General features: G+C 31.6%; 1 protein-coding gene and 1 long non-coding RNA gene across 2 annotated transcripts in view; one reads left to right on the top strand and one right to left on the bottom strand.

Annotated features, from left to right (window-relative positions):
• Nucleotides 1–20,661, bottom strand: part of LOC128179761 (uncharacterized) — a 28,804-nt gene extending 8,143 nt beyond the window's left edge. The window contains exons 1-15 of the mRNA XM_052847334.1: nt 20,272–20,661; nt 18,884–18,998; nt 16,782–16,927; nt 16,246–16,288; nt 15,308–15,362; nt 13,748–13,810; nt 12,725–12,799; nt 12,124–12,213; nt 11,543–11,633; nt 10,531–10,646; nt 10,095–10,150; nt 9,480–9,565; nt 7,572–7,700; nt 7,237–7,316; nt 6,527–6,605 (exon numbers count right to left, since the gene is read on the bottom strand). Of these exons, the coding sequence (XP_052703294.1) occupies nt 6,527–6,605; nt 7,237–7,316; nt 7,572–7,700; nt 9,480–9,565; nt 10,095–10,150; nt 10,531–10,646; nt 11,543–11,633; nt 12,124–12,213; nt 12,725–12,799; nt 13,748–13,810; nt 15,308–15,362; nt 16,246–16,288; nt 16,782–16,927; nt 18,884–18,998; nt 20,272–20,418 (1,371 nt within the window). The 5' untranslated portion in view covers nt 20,419–20,661. The remainder of the gene's footprint in view (nt 1–6,526; nt 6,606–7,236; nt 7,317–7,571; nt 7,701–9,479; nt 9,566–10,094; nt 10,151–10,530; nt 10,647–11,542; nt 11,634–12,123; nt 12,214–12,724; nt 12,800–13,747; nt 13,811–15,307; nt 15,363–16,245; nt 16,289–16,781; nt 16,928–18,883; nt 18,999–20,271) is intronic.
• On the top strand, nt 1,369–2,208 carry LOC128179762 (uncharacterized). Its single transcript, XR_008243128.1, has 3 exons — nt 1,369–1,611; nt 1,736–1,850; nt 1,957–2,208. It is a non-coding gene; the product is annotated as an uncharacterized LOC128179762 (long non-coding RNA).
• Nucleotides 20,662–23,303: the final 2,642 nt, after the last annotated feature.

Here is a 23,303-nt window from a genome sequence, read left to right as displayed (position 1 = left end):
CATGTATTAATAATTAAAAGACACATGTGAACTTGCATGGTGACAGTTGTTAGAGGAGGAGAGGATGAAGCCGATTATAAAGTGTTGCAGCACCTGTCAGCTGAAAGAGGAAGGAAATGATTTAAGACCGATCTTGGTGTAAGATTTATCACTGTTTATCCTTACCAACAGTCAGTATGAACTACAAACTAAAACTGAGATTTTATTTTTTCTTCAGATATGTCTGGGACAGACTTTAAGCTATCTTTACTGCTAAGGATGCAATGTAGTGGATAAATGTAGTTTAAGCACAAAGTTTACATTTAATCATGATAAGAGAGGTTTAGCAAACCAACATGTATGCATACGTGTACGTGTAGAAAGGAAAATATGTACATTACGTCATTAGTTTGTGTAATGACGAATTTCTACACGTATGTACCCGAATGAACATACATGTAAATTGCAAAGTACCCGCATGGTCAAACTTGTAGCTTCTGTTTCTCTGTTGGCTATTTATTTTAACAAACATGTTTATTTTTCTTAAGCCTGAATATTTAATGTGAATACTGATATCAACAAACATAAATTTTCATTAAAATCTAATATGTTTTAATACACGTATCTCTTCCTCCAAAACATGCAATGACTGTTATTTTATTCATCTTCATCTGTGACTAAAAAAAATATACATATCTAAACAATGATAAATAATAAAATTAACACATGCAGAATTCTCAATTTTCAACTGTGACTAAAATTCTCAGCTTAATTTATAGTAAGAGATGGTATCTACAATTACAATAACACATTTACCCGTACAGTTACACGTTACAACTGCTAAACAAGAAAAGTAATGTGAGCTGGTACACGTAGTTCTAACTTAATTGTTACACGTACAAGTACGCGTACCAGTTGGTCCGCTAAACCTATTATCAAAATATTAACATGATTATAGGCAAGAATTGGTGGAAGCAAAAATTTTGATCAGAATATAGGTCGGACAAAGCCCATGGTACGGTATTTTAATTTAAAATGATTCGTCTTGTCTTGTTAAAAGGTCACCCTATTACCAGACCTATACCATAGACTGTAGCTTACAATACTACAGTATCATATGGTATCATGACTCCAAAACCCCAAAATGACTGCAACTGGTTCCTGTTGCTTAAAAAGTACTTGAACACTGAAAGCATACATGCCAACCTTCCCGATCTAGTCGGGATTTTCCCGATTTGAAGCATCGATCCTGATTTCCCGATCGGGATTTGTAAATTGTACAGAAATCCCGATTTCGTAAATATTACGACAAGATACCCCAATTTCCGACACGAAGTTTATATCTCGCGTGGCTTCTGTTTGGCCAGCCAATCAGAAATCGGGATTTAGGGTTGCCATTACTGTTTACCTGTGGCACATATCGTGATTTGGGATGTGTGAACATGTTTTTGGAAGTTCATTGGAGTTAACTGAGAGCGTGTGTTGATAGTAATTAATCGGCATGTATTGTACACGCAGAGAACGACCTAGGCGATCGAAGTTAATTGTTGAATAGATAAAGAACGAATGAAGCAACTGACCATGCTGACAGTCACCGATCGCTTGTAAATCACTAAATGTTTCCGAGTGATGGTATGTAAAAACATTTTCACTTTAAAGTTAACTATGATTAAAAATTCCTTTAAAATTTGTAAGTCTTTAAATTGTTTAACGAATTAAATTAAGCTCAGCGTAACTATCTTTAAACTATTTTTAGCGTTAACCATGGTGGCTACAGCGAATGGCATATCTGTAAATGCATCCACCCTTCAGGTCGATCAGAAGTCGGAATGCAAACGTTTTGCATTGGAAAAAATCTTTTAAAGATGAAGGTTAGTACAATAAATTGTTAAGTGTATTGTAAACCATTTGTATAATAACATTAACATTATGACAAACACTGCATTTAAAAATATATATGCATCATATTTTTTGTAGGCCATTGTCCAAAGAAAGAGAGCATATGTTTCCTGGCTGCAGATTCTTTCACCATGGACCTGAATTTTAAGCACACTTGTTGAATGTTTTACATTTGTTGTTAAAGAATAAACCTTTTTGTTTTATATTTGTTAGCTTGTTTGGATATATTGAATAAATTCTTATAACATACAAAAAAAGACAAATTATATTTTTACGACTAAATGTCGCAAATTTGTAGAGATGAAAAATGTCGTTCGCGAAAAATCCCCCATGAAGATTTTCAAAAGTTGGCATGTATGTGAAAGAACGTTTTTGTGTCACACTTGACAGTAGCATCGGAATAGCTTTGGTTTTTGTTGGCCTATATATAGCACGTATTCTTTATACATAATGTACCTGTGAATAATGCCCAAAACTTGTATTGGGTATCAATATTTTTTGTGTTTATAACATTGCATTTTTGCTGGTCAACGTAAAACAAAAGTGTATTTGCGTTTTCTTGACTAGGCCCGCTATTCTTACGCCATCTTAGTTTAGTGCGGAATCCTCGTTTTGTTTTAAATCATACTTCTTACCTGCAAGCTTAGACGTTTAGCAAGAGCCAAATCAGCTTTGAATTTTTCTTCTTCGTTGTCTTCCTCATCACTTATTATAACAACGCATTCCATTGAATATATAACCGCGTGCTATCTTGCTGTTATCAACAAACGATCCGCCATCTTTTTTCAACGACCAATATTTCGTCATGTGGACTGGGAATTCCCGATTTTTCAACCAATGAAATTGCGCCAAATAACAGAATACTTTCCTGACTTGGCGGATTGGCGGGAGATTTTTACGGTGAAAAAAATATCAAAGTACTGAAAGTATTGAAAACATTTAGCAAACCTGTTTTCAAAATGAGACTGGGAACACGAAGTTAACTCACCTCAACGTTGAGAGATTTATTACCCCCTCCCCCAAGAAACAAATTTAAATAAATTGATCGAAAAGAACATTATCCATTGACTGTCATTATTAATTTCAATAATTACACAGATTGAAACCTCATTTTTTGATATCAACAGAGTTCTATAATCTGATCTATTCAAAGTGTATAGGTCTACATGCACAAAATAAACAATTGTTTAATGTTACATGTGAAACTAAATGACATCGCTACAATAGTATATATGCTACATCAATCTACTGACATATTTTCAGATTATTTTATCAGTATGAAAAAGCAAAAAAAAAATCACACTTGCACGGAAGTGATAAATCATTTAAATCTAGAAAGTACTACATATTATGAGCGTTTGATTTCGAATAGCAATTTCATATTTTTCTTACTGGTTTAGAAAAAAAATGCTATGTATATGCCTTATTGGACAATTATTTACAGACGAATTAAGATCTCGATTCCAAACGGTAAAGGGGCATGGTCACGATTTTGATCAAAAATTATTTTTATGATTTTAATAATCACAATGCTTCAGAAAGGCATTTTTAATAGGCAACCGAAATTTGAATGTCATTTGTTGAGTTATAAGCGAGTTACAGAGCTTGAAATTATTTGCTATGTAAACAAAGCATTTGTTTACATTTTGAACGTTGAAGTAAAAATTTCAGTTTTAAACCTAAAACCTTGTTTAAATGACAAAGAGTTGTGAGCCCTGTATCTTGCTTATAACGCTACGAATGACTCTCATATTTTATTTGATCATTAGAAATGCATTTCTAAAGCATTGTAAATACCGGTAATTAAAACATAAAAATAGAATTTGATTAAAATTGTGACCATGCCCCTTTAAGAAAGATTAATGCTGATCAAATATACTTTCAGCTCTACTTTTCATCAAACTGAATATAAACATGGATTTCATTCTCCATACCCCCTCCCCCTTTTACACATGTATCTATAAAAATAATTATATCACCAGTAATCTGTTCAAGTTTTTTTTCAGTGCTTGTTAGTTTATAAAACCAAAAACAGCATTCAATTCTTATGCTATATTGTGGCAAGAAATTTAATTCCAATTATCTGCACAAATTTACATACTTTAACACAGACTTTTAACAAGGTAACAAATCAGCTGTTTCTATATGGTCAAACAAAATTCACAAGTACATTTTACATGATTACATGAATGCATGAATCTAATACATGATGTAATATTGAAGTATCAAAAGCTTGATATTTAAACATATATTTGACAATAAGATACACAAGTAAGTTTAATTGTTGACAAAAATATGTTTTAATTGCTGTATTAATTTGGCTTAGCTCTGTTTAACAAACTTCCATACCTTTCATGATACAGGGTTATGAACACTAAGACATATTTTACATTGAATACACATGTCTTGATCTATTGTAAAACTCATTACAATCCCCACCGTAGAAGCATAAAAAGGATGAAAGACAGAAATAAAGATTTAAATAAACTTGAATAATTTTAGTCTCATGTTCCAAATTAATTAATTTTATTGATGCACATATTTCTTTTCATTACTAAAATATGAACTTTAAGTAGACTGTAACTAAGGAAAACAAAATTATATTAGTGTTGTCAAATCAGACAGTTTTTAGTACATGTACTCGTTTACACAGACAATTTTTGGTTACAATTTTCAAGTCTATTATTTATCCCATCTCCTTATCTATCAATAGAAATAAAATATTAATGTACTGGTAATAAATAATTAAAGATTATTTAACACATTTGTAGTCCTAACCATATTTTATTGTTCCATCTCACATAATTTACATTTCACACATTTTGAATCCCGTTTTGATGTGTTCCTCTGACTAGCAAAGGTCTAAATGAGACACCCCCACCACCACAACCAATGCTATCAATTAACAGTAAACAGCAAAAACTCATCAAAACTTTGATATATCTGTGAACCACAAGACCAGTCTAACGGTACATGTATTTAAAATTAAGAAAAGTGTTTGTATGCATTTAAATATTGCCATTTATCAATATTTTTTACAAATTTACTACCAATATGTTAAAATTTACCAAGTAACCAAATACGAGTTTTACTATCCGATATTTGCATCGTTCATTGTTTAACACTACAAAATACCGTAATAATGAAAGGAAAACATGCAATCCAGTAAGATGGAAATATTAAACAAATACATGTTTAAAATGATAGTACTTCTATATATGCAGTAAATCTGAAATACAGGGTCCTTTATCAACACTAGCTTGAATTGTAAACAACAATGAAAAGTACAAAAATATATAATTGAACAATGGTCATGCATGCGCAGATCCAGAAAAATTTTCCAGGGGAGGGGGGTCCGAGACTTATTTCAAATTTAAGAAACACGAATTTTCCAGGAGGGGCAGTATGGCTCTAAATCCACGCATGGTCATATCATCATACAAAATTTCAATACCATGACCCTAATGAATTGTTAGGGTCTACACCAACAAAGAATAAGTAAGAAGTAAATATAGCTTTGTACCTCAGTCACAGATAAGATTCATTAAGTTATGGAGATGCAATAATATTAATATGAGGTATTGAACTCTTGTTGATCCAGATCGTTTTTAAAACTGCAACTTAAAGATGTCAAGTTTTTTATCTTTTTATATCAATTGATTTGATAAACATTAAACAATGTGGTATATAAAAAACCCACTAATAAATTCATTTGCTGATTTTCAAATAGTCCAAAAATATGTTCCAATTTTAGTTTGAATATAACATGTAATTCATATGTTCATATTTATGTTATAGTTATCAAAATGTTTAAACTAGTACAAATGTACAGGTATATAAGATATGAATTACAATGTGCAAATACCTGTGGCTTAACAGTGATATTATGAATCAAATGTACATATTTGAAGGGGCATAAATTGAGTTATTTAAGAAAAATGTTACTCCCAAGTTAGGAAATCTGTGAACAATAAACCCCAAGGTAGCACCAATTATTTCTTCACCAAGGATTTCAGTAAATACAAAGTTCATCAACAGTGTTACAAGATAAACTGACCAATATTACCGTAAACACATATTTAAGAAAATAAATTTTTCCACTCATTGTGTTTCAAAAATGACACAGACTACAACCCTTTTTATTAGGCCCCAAGACCATTACCTGAGAAGAGACTTGTTACAGTAAAAAAATTATATTTCATTTGTTTGATTTACTCAAGAATTGAACTTCAAATATTGACTACATTTATCAACCAACAACAAAAGTTTTGTTTAAATCAATCTTTTGATGTATTTCAAAAGATATATTTTGACGTAATTTAACATTTTAACACAAGTCTATTCTCCTTAATGGTCATTTATAACATAGACACCATGGATTATTTCCCCATCTAAGAAACAAATTACAACTATAAATCATAATGCCTCTTATATTTGAAATATATACATAACATTAACATGTGCATTTAAAAAACAGCATTAAATGCAATATGGATACAAAGGAAAAAACAACTAAGTATAGGGTTTTTTTTACACTACTTGACAGCTTCATAGAATAAAACTATTGAAATCTACATCTAAACAGTCCATTTAGTTGTCAATCTGCACCAAACGACAAATTACAAAGCAGCATGTTGAATCAATCTACTTTCAGAATTTTGCTGAAGTCATCCTGTGTTTTGGTTTTCCAAGAGTCCTTCACCTTCATTCTCTTCAGTTGACCGTCCCTGTTTAAACAATAAATGATGAAAATAATGAGCACCATGGCCATAGCTGCCATTGACTAATCCACACTTTATTTTTAAAGATACAGCAGTAAATTCCTAGTTAAAGTAGCCAATATTTTGGGAATGCATGTACAGGCATTTCCTTTGTTGTCATTAGTCATTCTTCAATCTTTGCAAGTAAAATTTCATGACTTAAACTGCAATTTTTCTCAGCACTGAAGCAGTACAGCCAATTTTAAACAAAGGTATCTTACAGGTCAAATAACCATCTAAATTGGTACTGGATGCAAGCTTTAAAAAAATCTGATTTCCTGTACTTCTATTTGTGTAAATTAATGGTAGGTTTATATACGGTGATAGACACTAATTCATAAGAAATTCATTTGGTTCATAAATTTCAGAGCAAACTAGAGTTAAAATTTCACATTTCATCTTATCCTCTTTACATTCCAATAGAAAAAAAATTGATGATAGTTTCAATACAAACTCATGCTAATGAGAAAATGTTGCTTGCAAACTAGAGATTTTCCCTTCAAGATAAACAAGTATTTTAATGAAATACCTCTTTAATTCACTTTATGAAATTTGCCAATGTGAAAAATACCAATTTCATGTTCAATTGAACACTCACCATGATAAATCCACTAAACCTCCTTGTCTTGCTATTTCTTTTTTCACTCTGTTTGCAAAATCAACAGCACTTTCATTTTCCTGAAAAAGTGCATTGAGTGTGAGTGTCTATGTACACAAAGGCTAGAAATTTACTCTTTTTTCTCCGTTACTGACTGTATATAACTTTTAAAAAATCTAAAAAAAAAAAAAAATAAAGCAAAAAAATTTCAAAATAGAATATCCATGCATTTTCATATCTATAAATTTCATGTAATTTTTTTTTACTATTAAAAACAACAGTTATACCCTGAGTGAGGCATGGGTTGCATATACATGTATTGTATACAGACTTACATTTCTGTGCATAGGGGGAAGATACCACACCTCTGCTACTAAAGCCCAGCTTGTCAGGAGATCAAATATATGTTGTACCATTCCCATTTTACTGCTGTTCCAAAAAGCATCTCCAAATCTTTTATCATACTGCAAAAGAAACCAAGAGTTCTGAAGGTTTACTTACCAGATAATAATTGGTTGGTTCTTTATACATGTACTACAAAAATCTATGAGTCTACTTAGATAAATGCTTTAAGCAGAAAAAAACAGTTGCTTTTAGCAGAGAAAACAGTTCCAGGGACTATGAAGTATTGTACAAAATTGTCTTGCATGCTATAGCCTTTATGTTATAATATTCTTTTGTCTTTCATTTGATCCCATTTTGACTGTATGCCAACAGTATTGTCAATAAACTGAATTGTATTGAATTTATTATGTAGTATTTTCAATCTACTGTATTTTGACCAACTAAATTTCCTTAAAAGGTATGAGTGAGAGAGTTACTAAAGATTTGAGTTTCCTCAAATATCCACTTCAATAGTGAACACAATTTTGTGTGTTTTTTCTTACTTTTTTTTTAACCTGTGCCAATTTATATTGTTATACTTTCATGTTAAATACTGAAATCTGATTGGTTAAGACGCAGTTAATAATATTTACTATTACCCTCAGCGTTAGCAACGCACTTGGCAACGGGTAACATTAAAAAATGTTACATGCGCGAAAATTATGCGCGTACGGTTCGCTGTAGAATTCACGTTATTCCTATATAAAAGCAGTAAAATTTTCTTAAAAATTTTAAAAAAGACATTCAGTATAACAAAATAAATAGTGCCTGTTTGGGAGGATAACAGTTGAAATTGACACCCCTCGAAAACCATTGTCAACCTCCGCTTCACGTCGGTTGACAATGGTTTTCTCGGGGTGTCAATTTCAACTGTTACCCTCCCAAACAGGCACTATTTATATAATATATCAAAAATTCTTTTTCATTGCAGCTTCTCTTTATTCCTTGTTTTGAAAATTATTTTGTTACTTCACTGAACAGTTTTCTCTGCGGTAAGCTTTGCTTGAAGTATGAACCACATTGGACAAAGGAGAGATAAGTGTACAAAATACATGTACAATGATAATAAATGACCTTAAACTTAATTAAAGGTCAATTAACACCCTTTGCTCAAAGTTACTATATTTTTCATATATACTGTATAATTTTTTACATATAGCCTAACACAAATCAACAATTATAATTTCAAATGGGTTGAATGTATACAGAATATTTTGCATGAATGTGGTCTAAGCTATGCCTGGTTTATGCATAATGTAGAAAATGGATTTTAAATGTTGTTAAGCAAACTTTGATTGACCAATTTCAACAAAAATAGGTCTCAGATTGTAACACATCTAGTAAAGGATTGATCTATAATTTATTTACCAATGATATGTTTGTACCTAGAAATTACCTAAACTCTGGTGCTTATATGAATAACATTACTACATTACTTAGATTTAGATTTAGAACAAGCAATCATAAACTGCCAATTGAGACAGGAGATAGAACAATGTACCTAAAAATCAATGATTTTGTAATTTATGTAAAAATAACATTGGCGATGAATATCACTACATTATGATATGTCCAGATTTGCAAGAATATAGAAAAGCTTATTTACCATCAATGTATTTTAGACGACCAAATGCTTTCAAATTTTTTGAATTATTTTCATGTAACAAATTAGCTCTTATTAATAACTTATGTAAATTTATCAATATTATGAATAAGAGAGTCATTTCTCCAGGTTGATGTGTACAGCATACACTCTTGCTTTTTGCATAATATTGTCTGTGTTGTATATTTTCTCTATGTTGTTTTATACAATATGAAAATAAATAAAATGAAATGGAAATGTTGACATGCATACCAACCTTTATGGCTACTGGGTAAATATCATCACTAACTTCAAAACTGCCTTTCTTAAACATCATTACAGATGTATTGTTTATACACGTGCCTGAAAATATCGCAATAAACAAGTTTTTGGAGAGGTCATATACTGTAAACCAACTTTTATTCGCGTGCAAGAAATTTTCGAGAGTATAGCGAGAGCCTTGTCGTCATGAATATTTCTCGCCGCGAACCAATCCTTTGTCTATATAGTTTTCATAACAATACAGGTCTGGATAAGGTTTGGTCGTGAACATTAGTCGTCGGGAACCAGTTTATCGATAGTTAATCGCAAAATAAAGTCGCCGCAAATAAAAATTGGTTTAAAGTATTCTGAAAGTAAAGAATAATCACAATCTCAATAATGTAAATTTTTATTTTATCACGTCACATTGTATCTTTGAATCCAAATGGTTTAAAATTTTACAGTTGTTTTAATTTCACATTGGCTAATATGTATTTTTTAATGTGAAACCAAGGAAAAATAGTGGAATCATGAGAAAATGAACACAGAAAAATAGAATTGGGTAAATATTTTTCACTTAACATGTAATTTAAATACGTTTACATAACATGCGCCACGTAAGTCCACCTACCTTCTGGGAATATTAAAATAGGTAATTTATTCTTATCTTCTACATGTTCTTTTAATCTGAAAGACAATGTTTTTTTAATAACATTTTCCAGTACATATTGTTAAAAATGTACATGTATCACTATATCTTTTATTCTGAAACACAATAAAGAGGTTCATTTCAAATATATTTTCTAGTATGTATTGTAAAAATTGTATTGCTACATGATCCAAAGTCAAAATGATTGTATAAACAAGCTAGCATTGTCCAAACTTATAGTCTATAACTTCTATTACCAGATTTTTTACAAGCAAATCAACCTATTTATAATTGCCAATTAAAAACATAATCTATTCAGAAAAATATCATTTAAGTTCTAAATTCAATTACATAATTTTGTAGTGCACATGGGCTGACAATCATAAATCTTTCCACCACCCAAACTGATTTTTCTTACCTTTTGGCAACAATAAATCGGTCTTTAACTTCCGACCGCTCGAAGTAGATGTGATCAGCAGTCCGGGCCAGTAACTTCATGACCAGTCCCAGGAACCCCCCGTGTCTCTGTCCCACCTACAGGGATCAATGGGTTTGTTATGTATTATATCAAACAGACCATGAAATACAGAATACATAAAAAATCTCCCTAATTTACATTACTGTAAACATACTACATTGGCGGTGTATTATTATTTTTTGTGTTTTTGGCAAAAAGTTACATCGTTGCTTATTGCCAATCATACATATACAATATAACAATAGGTGCAATCAGAAATATGCTAATTAAAATTCATGAATTTGTTAAAAAAAATCATATTCTACCATGTACAAATAGGTCGCTAATATACAGTTATTGACTGGGTATGCATGAGGGCAACATATGATTTGTTGGACCTGAAGACACAAATGTTGCCCAAGGCAAAAGGCAACATTTTTTTTTGAAGGTCTAAACAAATCATGTTACCCCAAGCACATGCAGTCAACAACTGTTTTATAATTAAACCTTTGCTATAGATACAAGTATATCATTTCAAGTAGCAACCAGCCATTCATGTTGCACAGCTAGGCGGCTTTTTCTTTTTTGCCGAGATCTAATGATAATAATTAGCAGTGGTGTAGCAGTCTAACAACTTTTATGTTGGACTGGCAAACTGGACACATCAAATTTGTTAAACCAGTTGAATTGACATTTGTTTTGTTGAACTTTTTTTGTTAGAAAGAACTAGTACATAGAAAAATATTTTTAAGGGTTTAACAAATTAAATATACAATTTGTAGAATTATTTTAATAATGAAAAGTTACTGACTGGGTACGAGGGCAACATATTATTTGTTGGACCTGAAGACACAAATGTTGACTTGGTCAGAGGACAGTGAATGGAAATATTTTCTTTCACTAGAGCTGCATTACAATATAAATCAAATCTGAGAACATGTTGTTCCTTAATTATCACTAGTCCTTTACTAACCAGAGAGTAGCAGTTATCACAGGACAGAATGATGACATCCAGAGGAGACGTGTGGTTGGCAACACAGATCCCATTCTTGACCATGTTTTCTCTGCAAACACAAAGAATGCAAGGTTAAGAAGTTTTGGCAGTGAAAAAGTCCTCACTCTGATGTGAAATTTAGAGTACAGACATTTTAAAAAATATATTATTTATAACTACAGTAAAACTTGTACATATATTTAACCAAGTTTCAGGGATAAAACAAAAATCCATATCATTTTAAGGATAATTTTTCATATCCAATAAATAATCAATCTGTAGAATTAACTTTAAAGGAGAATGAAACTGAATTCAAAGTCTGAATTTGCTAAAAGCATGACTTCATGCTGTATCTTTGTTGGAATATATTTAAAATTCATGAAATAATTCATCTTACTATTAATACAATATAAAGTTTTTAGCATGTAAGGATGATGTGATTAAACTTAGAGTTAATAACAATTATCATAATGGTTTATTTAAATTAGACTCTCATTTCGATTTTAGTGTGTAATAAATAAAGTAAATGATTTTGTTTAGCTTGACAATGTTTGACCAACCTTCCATGGTATGTGACAACAGCAGAACAAGCTCTACACAGAATTCTATGGCAGATCAGGGAAGCATATCTATTCAATTGTCTTCTTAAACTGAAAAAACCCCAACATTTCTTGACCATTAAACTTGGCAATATCCCAGTACTATACACTCTACAGGAACATGCGCTAATAACACAGTGTACAATCATGAATAAAATCAAGATTCAAGCCACAGATACAAATCATAAAAAATTTCTATCCCTGGCAATTAAATAATTCTGACACAAATAATTATTTTTAAGAGGTCTGATCTAGCTGATCAAGTATATGTTGTTCATATTCTATTAATACCATTTAATTCTGATACAAATAGAATATGGCATAAAGGGAGACAAATAAACTACACCATTGATCATTTATATATATTTTTTTCCTTTTTCATTCTCTAGATCTTAAACATTCTTTTCAACTATTAGATTACCTCCAGAAAAACTACACTTAAAATAGATTACTTAAAGAAATTCAAAGTAACATCATATTTAAAAATTTCCTGTTATTTCACAGGAGACCCCCACTAAATGCTGCAGGGTTAACAGGTATGAACATAATAAACCACCCTCACCTAATATCAGGTAGTAAGCCTATAACTGCTGTTGATATTAATAGCCAACTCAGGCCTATGGATAACAATACCAACCTGGAAAAAATCATAAATACACATTAATTGACATGTATGAAATACACAAGAGGCCACTTTTCTCACCTGAGCAACAAAAGCTTTAACTCTGATCAAATCAGCATTACAGTATCAAATTCAAAATTTCTTGACAAATAAGTACAGTAGATCTTGCACAAAAAGCGCTGATTTTTATCCACATATTTTACCATGCCCCTTTTCTAGTTTTAGTTTTTGTGAGAAATTTTTCTCTATTCCTTTATTAGTAGTGATTTAAAAATCCCCCCCTTTGTGGCCCCACTTTTCTCCAGAGGAGCATGGTTTGATCAAACTTTAATCTGCACAGCCTGTGCTATTACAGAATTTCAGCTTTTTTGACTGATTGCTTTTCCATAAGATTTTAAAAGAATTTTCTCTAAATATCTCTTAATCTTCCTTAATAATAAAATTGACACCCCCTCCGCCATAATGGCCCCACCCTACCATTTTGGATTATGACTTGAACAAACTTGAATCTACACTGCCTAAGGATGCTTCAACACAAAAGGCCTTCTGGAAAAATGGTTTTGAGAAGAGAATTTTAACAAGTTTAAATTTCATTGCCACTATGTAAACCCCCCCCCCCCCCCTCACATAATGTGGTCCATTTTATCCCTAAGGATCATAATTTAAATAAACTTGAATCTACTTTACATAAGGATGCTTCCGACTGATTGGTTTTTGAGAAGATATCAAAATATTTTCTTTATCATTATTATGTAAAACGTCATATGTTTTTTTGATACAATATCTAATATGTACTGGTATTTATTTAAAAATTTGTATGTGAAGAGTACTGTAACAATTAAAGAGTACTTTAACATAGCAAGTCTGTCTGTATCGTTTGTGTTTTGGAGTGTTAACACTATTTTTTTTAAATTGTCTTTATACAGGATAGCGGTGGAAGGGAAATTGTACTTGCATACTTACCGGAATGGTAAAAGAAGATATCGCAACAAACATCCTAAACACCAAAGAACTGTAAGACGAACACTGAAACAGAAAAAGCTACATATGTTGTACATGTATTAAACACTATAGCTGGCACATATGTACATGTATATCAACCAACATATCATTAGTATAGATGTATAGTAATGACAGTGATGTTTACAGCTTAGTTAAATATATCAGTCTTAATATCATTGCACAGTTGAAATTGCAACAAGTGTCAAACTACCAAACAACAAAATACCATACACTACAAAATCAGTCTCATCATCATGAACTGACAAGACAATAAAAAATATAATACCAATTTTGTATGACATACAGTATAAAATAAGCATGTCTCCATAAAACAAGAGATGTTTGTGAAACACTTATGCCACCCCCCCCCCCCCTTTCCCCTCTAAAGGAACATCCACAAAGAAAATAAACAGATCGAAACTGCAAATAATTTGATGTTTTCTAAGTCAAAGGGGCATAACTCTGTCAACTTTGCTCGATCGAACCCAAAATTAAACTTGACCTAGATATTATTTTCTGATAAATCTGTATACTGAATTTCATTTGAATATGTGCATCCTCTGTGAAGAAAATAAACATAAACTGTTGGTGGACCAACAAACCGACAGACAGACAGACAGCAGCAAAGCAATATACCCTCCCTTCTAGTAAGAGGGCATAATTAATTAACACTGCACTTGATATTTGCAATCTAAAGCACTGAAGCTGAAATTATGTAGTTCATCCCAAAAACTAATTCGTCTATTTCACTGGATATCAAAAAATATTTTTTGATGAAAAATTTTCCTCCTTGAAAATTTTCAAAAGTGCAAGACTAACAACTGTAAATTCATTTCTGAATCTCAATATAAATATGTACTGGTATGTCCATAGATTTACAAATATCTGTTCCAGGACAAATTCTTGCTGTTGTTAATTTAAACGAGTTGAGTTTGTGAAACTATAGTTGTATGTCCCCACAAACACCATTGAGTTTCATTGATGTAAATCTGACCTTTGACCTCTATCAATGGCCTTAACTCTTTAGTTGAATGACAGACCTCCAAACTTGTTTTCCACTTGACCAGTATCTTTTATACAAATTACAATGTATTGATATATTTGGGAGACAAAGAAATCTTCTATTTTTAATAGTGATGAAAAAAAACTTCTACCAAAAAATATGCCCAAAATATATCAATTAATGGTTAAGTGTTTCAGAACTTTTATATTATTTTATCTTTGCTTGCCGAAAGTTTATGATCCAATTCGATCCTTTACAGCTCTAGCGAAGATGATACGGTAAATCTTTATGTAGACGAAATAAGCTGTAAAGATAATGCTCACAGCTGCCATAAATTTAAACAGTGCTGTACAATTCATAAGTGTATTGATTGCTGGTAAAAAAGCACCAATAAAGATGTCTAGCGTTCGGCATACCATTCACAGATCATCAATTTTTAGCTGTATAAATTTATGAAACCATCAATGAAATATCTTGCTTTTAATCATACTCATTCATGCAATAGTTCACTGACTCACCTAACATACTGGTGGCCATGCGTAGTTCTAGTAAGGAAATTCCATGTGCGTAACTCTGAAAATCATAAAAAAAATGTAATAAGAAAATAACCAGGGCAATAAACATAATTTAAATGATGTTTCCTGGTATTGCCCTAATGAATTATTCTTTATCATAAAAAATGGAATTACTGAATTGATATAATTTCAAAATGTAACAATGGTTATTATAAAGCAATTTTACCATATACTTATAGAAAATACCGATATATGCTTCACCCTGTACATTGGTAAAAATTTACGGATCAGAAATACATCTCATCCCAATGAACTTATGTTTCTATATAATAATATTTTACAAAGACTTTACTGTCATGTAATTTTAGATAATGTTCCTATCATATATGATGCATGATCTTTTTAGTTGAAAAATGGTCAAGGTCATATGTAATATTATGCAACAAGGAACTAACATTTGATCATGAATAAAAACAAGATGTTTGTGAAACACTTATGCCTTCTCTTTTGGAGACCTCTGCGAAGGAAATGAACAGAAACTGCAAATAATTGGATATGACCTAGATATTATTATGATAAATCAGTATACCAAAATTTATTTCAGTATGGTCAACCTCTGCAAAGAAAATGAATGGAAATTGTAGGAGGACCAAACAACAGACCAATAGAAAGACAGACACAGCAAAGCAATACGCCCTCTCTTCTTCAAAAGGGGTGTAATAGGATTGATCAGCATCAAATTTTGTCTAGTTCCTAACTCCTAAGTACTGCTATGCCTATTAAGATACACCATATATATGCAAGTTGGTGAAGCTAGGACCATTAATAACTAAGAAATGGGATGTACTCAAACAACTTAAACCAGTTTTGCAATATTGCAATAATTACGACCCCACCCCCCTCATATGATGGTAATTAAAGTAAGCATTTGATAGCCATACCTTCAGCTGTGAAACACTTTGTTACTTCATCTTCAATAATTGTCTGAAATTTAAAAGATATAGAGAAGTGCAATAATGATTCAAAATAAGAACAAAAATATGTGCCTCAATAATTGTAACACACATGCATGCATAGAACATTCTTTCATAAGCATTCATATTTTTACTAGATATTTAATGAAATATATTGATGCAATACAAATTACACATTTTTTGTATTTCGTAAGAAGTACATGTATATTCATACAGAATACCGTAAGGAATAAAATTACTTTAAACAAACCTAAATAAACTTTATTGCATAATCTACCATCTAACTTGTGGTAGGCTGCTTGAATACCAAGCCTTAAAATAATCTAAAACAATACACCTAAGAGCTTAGTTGTGGCAAGAAATATTTGTGATGACAAAGGTCTTACAAATCTTCTGAATTTTTCTTGCACATCAATAACATTTGGTTAATAATATTATTTTCATTAAATGGTTTTACTGAAAAAAAAAAAATAAATGATCATGCGTTTGTAATTGTACAGTACCTCTACTCCACATTTTGCAAAATACATGATATCTGACATGTGGAATTCTTTCTTAAGATTTGTGAGGTCATAATCGGCCCGATTGGACGGAATACGGATTCCTTGGTAAGCGTCTATGGCAATGTCTCTCTGTATTAGAGGGTCACCTACAGAAAAACAGTTAGTAAAAATGACAATTCTACTCAGTTACTTTTTTAATATAATGGATTTCAGTTTCACCCCTGACTGTTTCAACACCACAAATTTTCAAAAGTTCATCTTTTCACATAATATATATAAATATCGTAATATGTGGAAATTGTGTAAAAGTTTGATATTTAGTAAATCATTATAGTTTGTGGGTCACCATGCTTTTTGAATAATCAATGTTACATCTTGAGAATTGGTACCAAAATACCAAATCTATTTTTATGAGCTTGTTTCTATATACATCAAGGTAAATTTTTCAGGGGAAATGAAACCTTTTCAGTAATTGGATACATATCAAGAGTTTTAAGAAAACTCATTCAATTGCATGTGGCCAATTTCAATTTTAAACATAACTTTGCATTATGGATCAAAAACCTTTTCTTTGGAGGCATATCTTATTGTTCAAATTATGTTGATATACAACATCATATACCTTACTGGATGGTTATAATGACCTACTACTTGTCAAAGTCCTGTGCCCTGATAGTTATGAACTATACACACACGTGGAGTTGATATGCTTATTACACAACTGTATGATAAAACAATATGCGTATATAAGAATTGTTTTCTCAATGTACAGATTCATCAGACAGATTAGTGAAAATTATTTCTATGTAGATCTGTCCTAAGTACTACAAGTACTACAAAAATTCATTTATCTCTAGATTAATGCAACACTATGTGTATCATATAAATGTAGGATAAAATTATAATATCTTATGATATCCTGGTATTTACAAATGTAGATATATATATATTTACTTTTTCCATAGTCTTATATCTATATATAGTTATTGTAAGTATACATGTACTTGTAGTGAGGTATCATCTGGAAAATATATTCATTCAGCTTGATAGTTGTATTTAAGCTCGCAAGGCCCTTGGGTATACGTACATGTACCATTGTAATTGTTAAATACTTATACACATAGAGCATTAAATATCAATTGACGATCTTTCTAAAGATAGTCATCTGTATACTTTTTGGGATTTTCAATTTTTATTATGGGTGTGTCAACAGCTGTTTAAAAATGTGTAATATTTAGCTAAATAGGGCTAATCATGGAATAGCCAGAATAAACCTTTCAAGGCAATCTAAAATAGAGTGAACTAGACGAATACAACCCGGACTTTTTTCCTGATGCTAGCCTTGAAGTCTAGACTATGACATTGAGGAAAATTACCAGCCACATTATTTTTTTATACTATTTTACAGAATATTTACACTGACTAAAATAAGGGAATAATGGTGATATAAAGGCAAAACTAAAGTGAGCGTTTCAGGCTCCCACGAGCCGAGTGTTGGTCTACCCTATCGAACAATCACCCTCGAGTCTAAAGATGTTTGATTAAGGTTCATCCCACACAAAGTCCCTGTATGTGTTTGCGAGTATGTGCATATCAATCATAAAAATAGACACCTGTCAACAGAGAGCTACAGATAAGAGATAAACTGTTTGATACAATCCCAGTACCAATGTATGTATCTAATTAACCTATGTATTATGAACTGTTTGTCAGTGGGTAATGAAAAAAAATTTCCACATTTAAACAAAAACATTTAAACTATGATATTTTTGTGTATGCTACATTGATGATACATCTTTTTTTGATATACAATGCAAAAAGGACAAAAATAGGTTCAAAGTTACCATTTCATATATACACACAAGTAAGAAGTAAATCTAAACTGATTTAAAAATATAAAAACTTATCCAATATATTCTTCTTTTCATTCATATAAAGTATGAAAATTCAAGAGCATAGAGAAGAGAGATAGCATAAGCTAGGCTGTATCTGTAATGGGTATATTGGTAACATCACTGCATACAGCAATTTTCATTTAATTAGTGTTTCATCTAATCAATACACACTAGGAAGGACAACTAGTTCCTTATATTGATACAAACCTCCATTTTTTGTCGTTTCTTTGTCCGACCTGTCCGAGTCATCGTGACTCTCCGAATCTTTTGGTTCTCTTTGGTATCGCTGTTTTTCATACCTCTCTATCTTGGATTTGCCAAACTAAAATAAAAATAAAGAATATACACTTGCTGCTACAGATATTATAGCTTTCACTCTGTAACATCACTGTAACACAATATGTGGAGCATATTGCAAGTTGTGGTTTGATAGATCTGATTCCATAGATCATGGAAAAATCAAAATATAATGTGATTGTTCAGCTCAAACTTGCATTCGACACATTAAATCTTTGAGACCTGTATAATTCATTGTTGAGCTTACAGCTTATTGTTTCTTTTTTATTATGCCTCTTATTATCTGAATTTCACCAAAGTTTTTAAAAGCATTCAATTTGAATTTTATCTCCCACATTAATGTAACATATATATTTAAATAAAAATGCAAAAAATACTTTTCAAATAACCAATGGCATTGGCAATGGACAAGAGGCATCACTACTAAGATTGAGTATATGAGCTTTTGCTAAAATCAAAGTCTTATCATTTTCCTGCATTTTCTATTAGGGATTAGGGGAGAAAACAGCTTTTTTTAAAATCTAATTTATTTGTTTGGCATGGAAATACATATATTTACATTCCACATATTTTTAGCGTGTAAAGTGTGTTGAAAGCTATAGCAGTTATAACACTGTAATACACACTGGGTACACAAAGGTTAAAATGAAGAGTTTTATTATGACGACACAAACGTTGAACACTGCAAACTGCAACGTCACAGGCGAAAATTAAAGTTCATGTTCGTGGCTCTTACAGTGACTCTTCCATTAATATGAACTTACCCATAGGATTAAATAAGAATTCTATGGTATAAATCACATTTGCAGACAAGGCAAGAAGTTAAAAAAATATATATAAATATATAAGCATATATTACAAAAACTGTCCTATTATAATGATTAACAAACCATGCGCATGCACTTACATGTAGCTATAGAAAACTCTAGAAGTTGAAGAGTGATGACAGTTTAATTTCATATTTGACTGAACACATATAATGCCCTGTGTTGTATAGTTAAATATATTACTTACATATACAAATTCATTTCTGTGTATATGTATATAAATAATATTCTGAATACAGATATGAGAATAAAAATCTATTATATTTTTTAATGTAGTGTTTATTGAATGAAAAATGTTAACAATTTAAACATGTGTAAGATACGTATATTCAGCACCTACGTTAAAGGACTATAGTAACCGTATTGATAGTTCATTTAATTTGTGATGCAAGAATTATGGATTGTTGATAATTACAGAACCGGTTCAACGGCATGAATGAAAACAGAGGATAAATAGATAGGGAACTTTACCTCAAATATACTGAGTAACACACTTGTGTATAGTTTTCTTATTCCAAGTGACTTTCCTATAGCTGCTAAAACCACTGTTAGGCCAATCACACAACACACAGTGGAACATAACAAATTTAAAGTCAATTTTATAAACTCTCCGTCCATCCTTATTTCGTCTGCATAGAGGAAAACAACGGAAAGAAAATAAACGAGCAGGTCGATTTCGACCCAAAACAATTCGGTCCTGTTCTTTTTTGACAAGCTCTTAATTCATGACATGTTGTTAAATCAGCACAGTTGAATTATTCTTTTTACAAGGTGCAACCTAAAAGGGTTTCATCAGCAACAAACTAGATCTACATCACATCTTTTTGCTAAGTATGATTTCTTGGTTCGCTCTGCGTTCACGAGCAATCAGTGTCACATAGAAGCTTTTCTTATCTAAGGTCAAGGACATTTAGCACAGTTGATAATTTTAACCTTGTGGAGTTTGCAAAATGTTAGAAAATCAAATGATCATTTAGTAGATATTATGGCTTTTTTTAACCATATAGTTCAATTTTAGTGATGAGGAAGGAATATAAGACCTATATATAAAGAAATTCACTAAATTGTGTAGGCCTAATGCTTTGTAATAATAAACTTGTGCATGCATTTAGCACGATTAAAAAAAATGAAATCCATCGTCAGAACACGACAGTTTTAAACTATAATAGTTTCCAACTAGACACTTGCGTTAAAAAAGTGTTGCAGAAAGTTAATATATGGGAAAAAATAAGGAATTTAGTGTTGCAGTTCGATATATCTATATATAACACATTCATATATTGACCTTTTAAGCATATGTACAAAAGTAGCTATGTACAATCTTTAGAATTAAATAAACCTCAGCGAGATTCGTCAAGATTGACTGAAATATTTTACAATGCTACACACATTATCAATACATGTATATTATTCACGTACGTCCATGTAGCATCGGTTTTTTTTAAAGGGGGGGGGGGGGGCAATTATTAACCTCGCTCATCCAAAAATTCTTGACAAGCTCCCAAAAACCACCATAAAACGTCAACTTTTCAAAATCATGAAAATATTAATCCGTGGGGGTGGGGTAATGCGTCTTAACGGCAATTAGTGGGAGGGGGGCCCCAATCCGTGGTAATTTAATCATTTATATGTAATTTTAAGAAAAATCTTTCCTGTGTCAAAAAAAAGGGCGGGACCCCCCCCCCCCCCGATGCTGCGTAACTGTTATCATAATTATCAAAAGTTTTATTAACTTTTGTCCCACAAATATCAATTCTTATCTGAAAACACATATTGGTATTACATGTATATATTATTATCCATAATAGGCATGATTATTTGAGTTGAAATTCGATGAACCAAATATGTAAATGAAAGAAACTTAGATAGCTTAATCCTTATATCACCCTTACGCAAAGATACGTTTTTGTTTGTTTAATGTTCAGTTTATCATTAAGACTTGTTAAAAAAAAGTAATGAATCTTTGCTATTTTAGTGTTGAGTATAGCATTGAATCATGATTTTTTGAAGTATACACTCTCATAACTGCAGCGGTGTGTGCATACAAATTGAGTAACGCGCGTTAGCGCGTTATGAAAATTTGTATGCACACACCGCTGCAGTTATGAGAGTGTATACTTCAAAAAATCATGATTTAATGCTTATATTTACATTTTTTTTTAACTTCTTGCCTTGTCTGCAAATGTGATTCATACCTTAAAATTCCTATCTTATCCTAAGGGTAAGTTAATATTAATGGAAGAGCCACAGTAACAGCCATAAGCGTGAACTTTGATTTTCGCTTGTGACGTTGCAGTTTACAGCGTTCAACGTTTGTGACGTCATAATAAAACTCGCCAATTTGACCTTTGACTACTTGTTGCATTTAGAGGCATTTAAACATCACGGAATTTAATGGAAAAACACAGTAGAATGTAAATATAATCATTTAACAAGAGCTTGGACTTTGGGTAGATGTGTCAAACAGCAATGTTACGTAGGCCTGTCTGTTTCATTGCTGGCCACTCAGCCATGGCTCTTTGAAATCAACAAGATTTGTCTGGCTTTTGAGCTAGGACTACGCAATCGGTGCATATTTCGCTTGAAACCGCGTCATTTTTAACTTGTTTTGACGCAAGAAATAGATAGCCACGCCCTACTGAAAGTCCAAGGTCTTTTAAAAATGGTTCTACCTTGTTTGTTAACACGCCGGTATTTGCCCTTTTAACAATGTATTTAGAATGGCTCTTATTTCGAGAAAATTACATTTATTTATTTTTCTAGATGTACTTGATAAAACTGTTTTAACAAGACGGATTGGACTATTGGCAGAACGTGAGGAACATGTGCTACACATGTCTCGAGACAAATGATTAACAAAAAAACCCCAAAAAACAATTATAGATATCAAAAGAATATCAAAATGCATGTACAATACATGCGCGGATCCAGAAATTTTTTCCAGGGGGGTCCAAAGGATAATTGTGTTTGCCAGGGGGGGTCCGAGGCATATTTTCGCGATAATTTTACTATGTAAATTTAATAAATTTTCATTTTCCAGGGGGGGTCGGGACCCCCCCCCCCCCGATCCCCCCTCTAGATCCGCGCATGCAATAAAAATTGTACAAGTGTGAATTAAAGATTAAATAATAACGTTATACTTCAAATGTAACCAATATTTTATTGATGGCGCACCTGACTTCATTTTCAATTGTTATTCTTCTGATAATGTGAAATAGCCAATTTTTTATATTTTATCATAATTTATGCATGGTGGCATAATTTGCCCTTTGAGTGCAAGTTATTTTTCTATCAAATATATCAATATGCAGAATAAATATCTTGACATGCAGAATAGTTATATGTCAACATGCAACAAAATCATGATGACATGCTAGACATGCTAGATAATTGCAATGAACTGGGGAAAAAAACTGAAAAAAAAGAAAAAAAGAAATTCTTCAAAAATATCAAATACCGCACAGATGCTACTTATAATTATTTTTGTCGAAATGCAAGTTATT

The sequence above is a fragment of the Crassostrea angulata genome, chromosome 4 (genome assembly GCF_025612915.1).
Source record: "Crassostrea angulata isolate pt1a10 chromosome 4, ASM2561291v2, whole genome shotgun sequence".
NCBI classification, from domain to species: Eukaryota; Metazoa; Mollusca; class Bivalvia; order Ostreida; family Ostreidae; genus Magallana; species Magallana angulata.
Note: the sequence above shows the minus strand (reverse complement) of the source record. Positions and strands in the feature narration are given on the sequence as shown.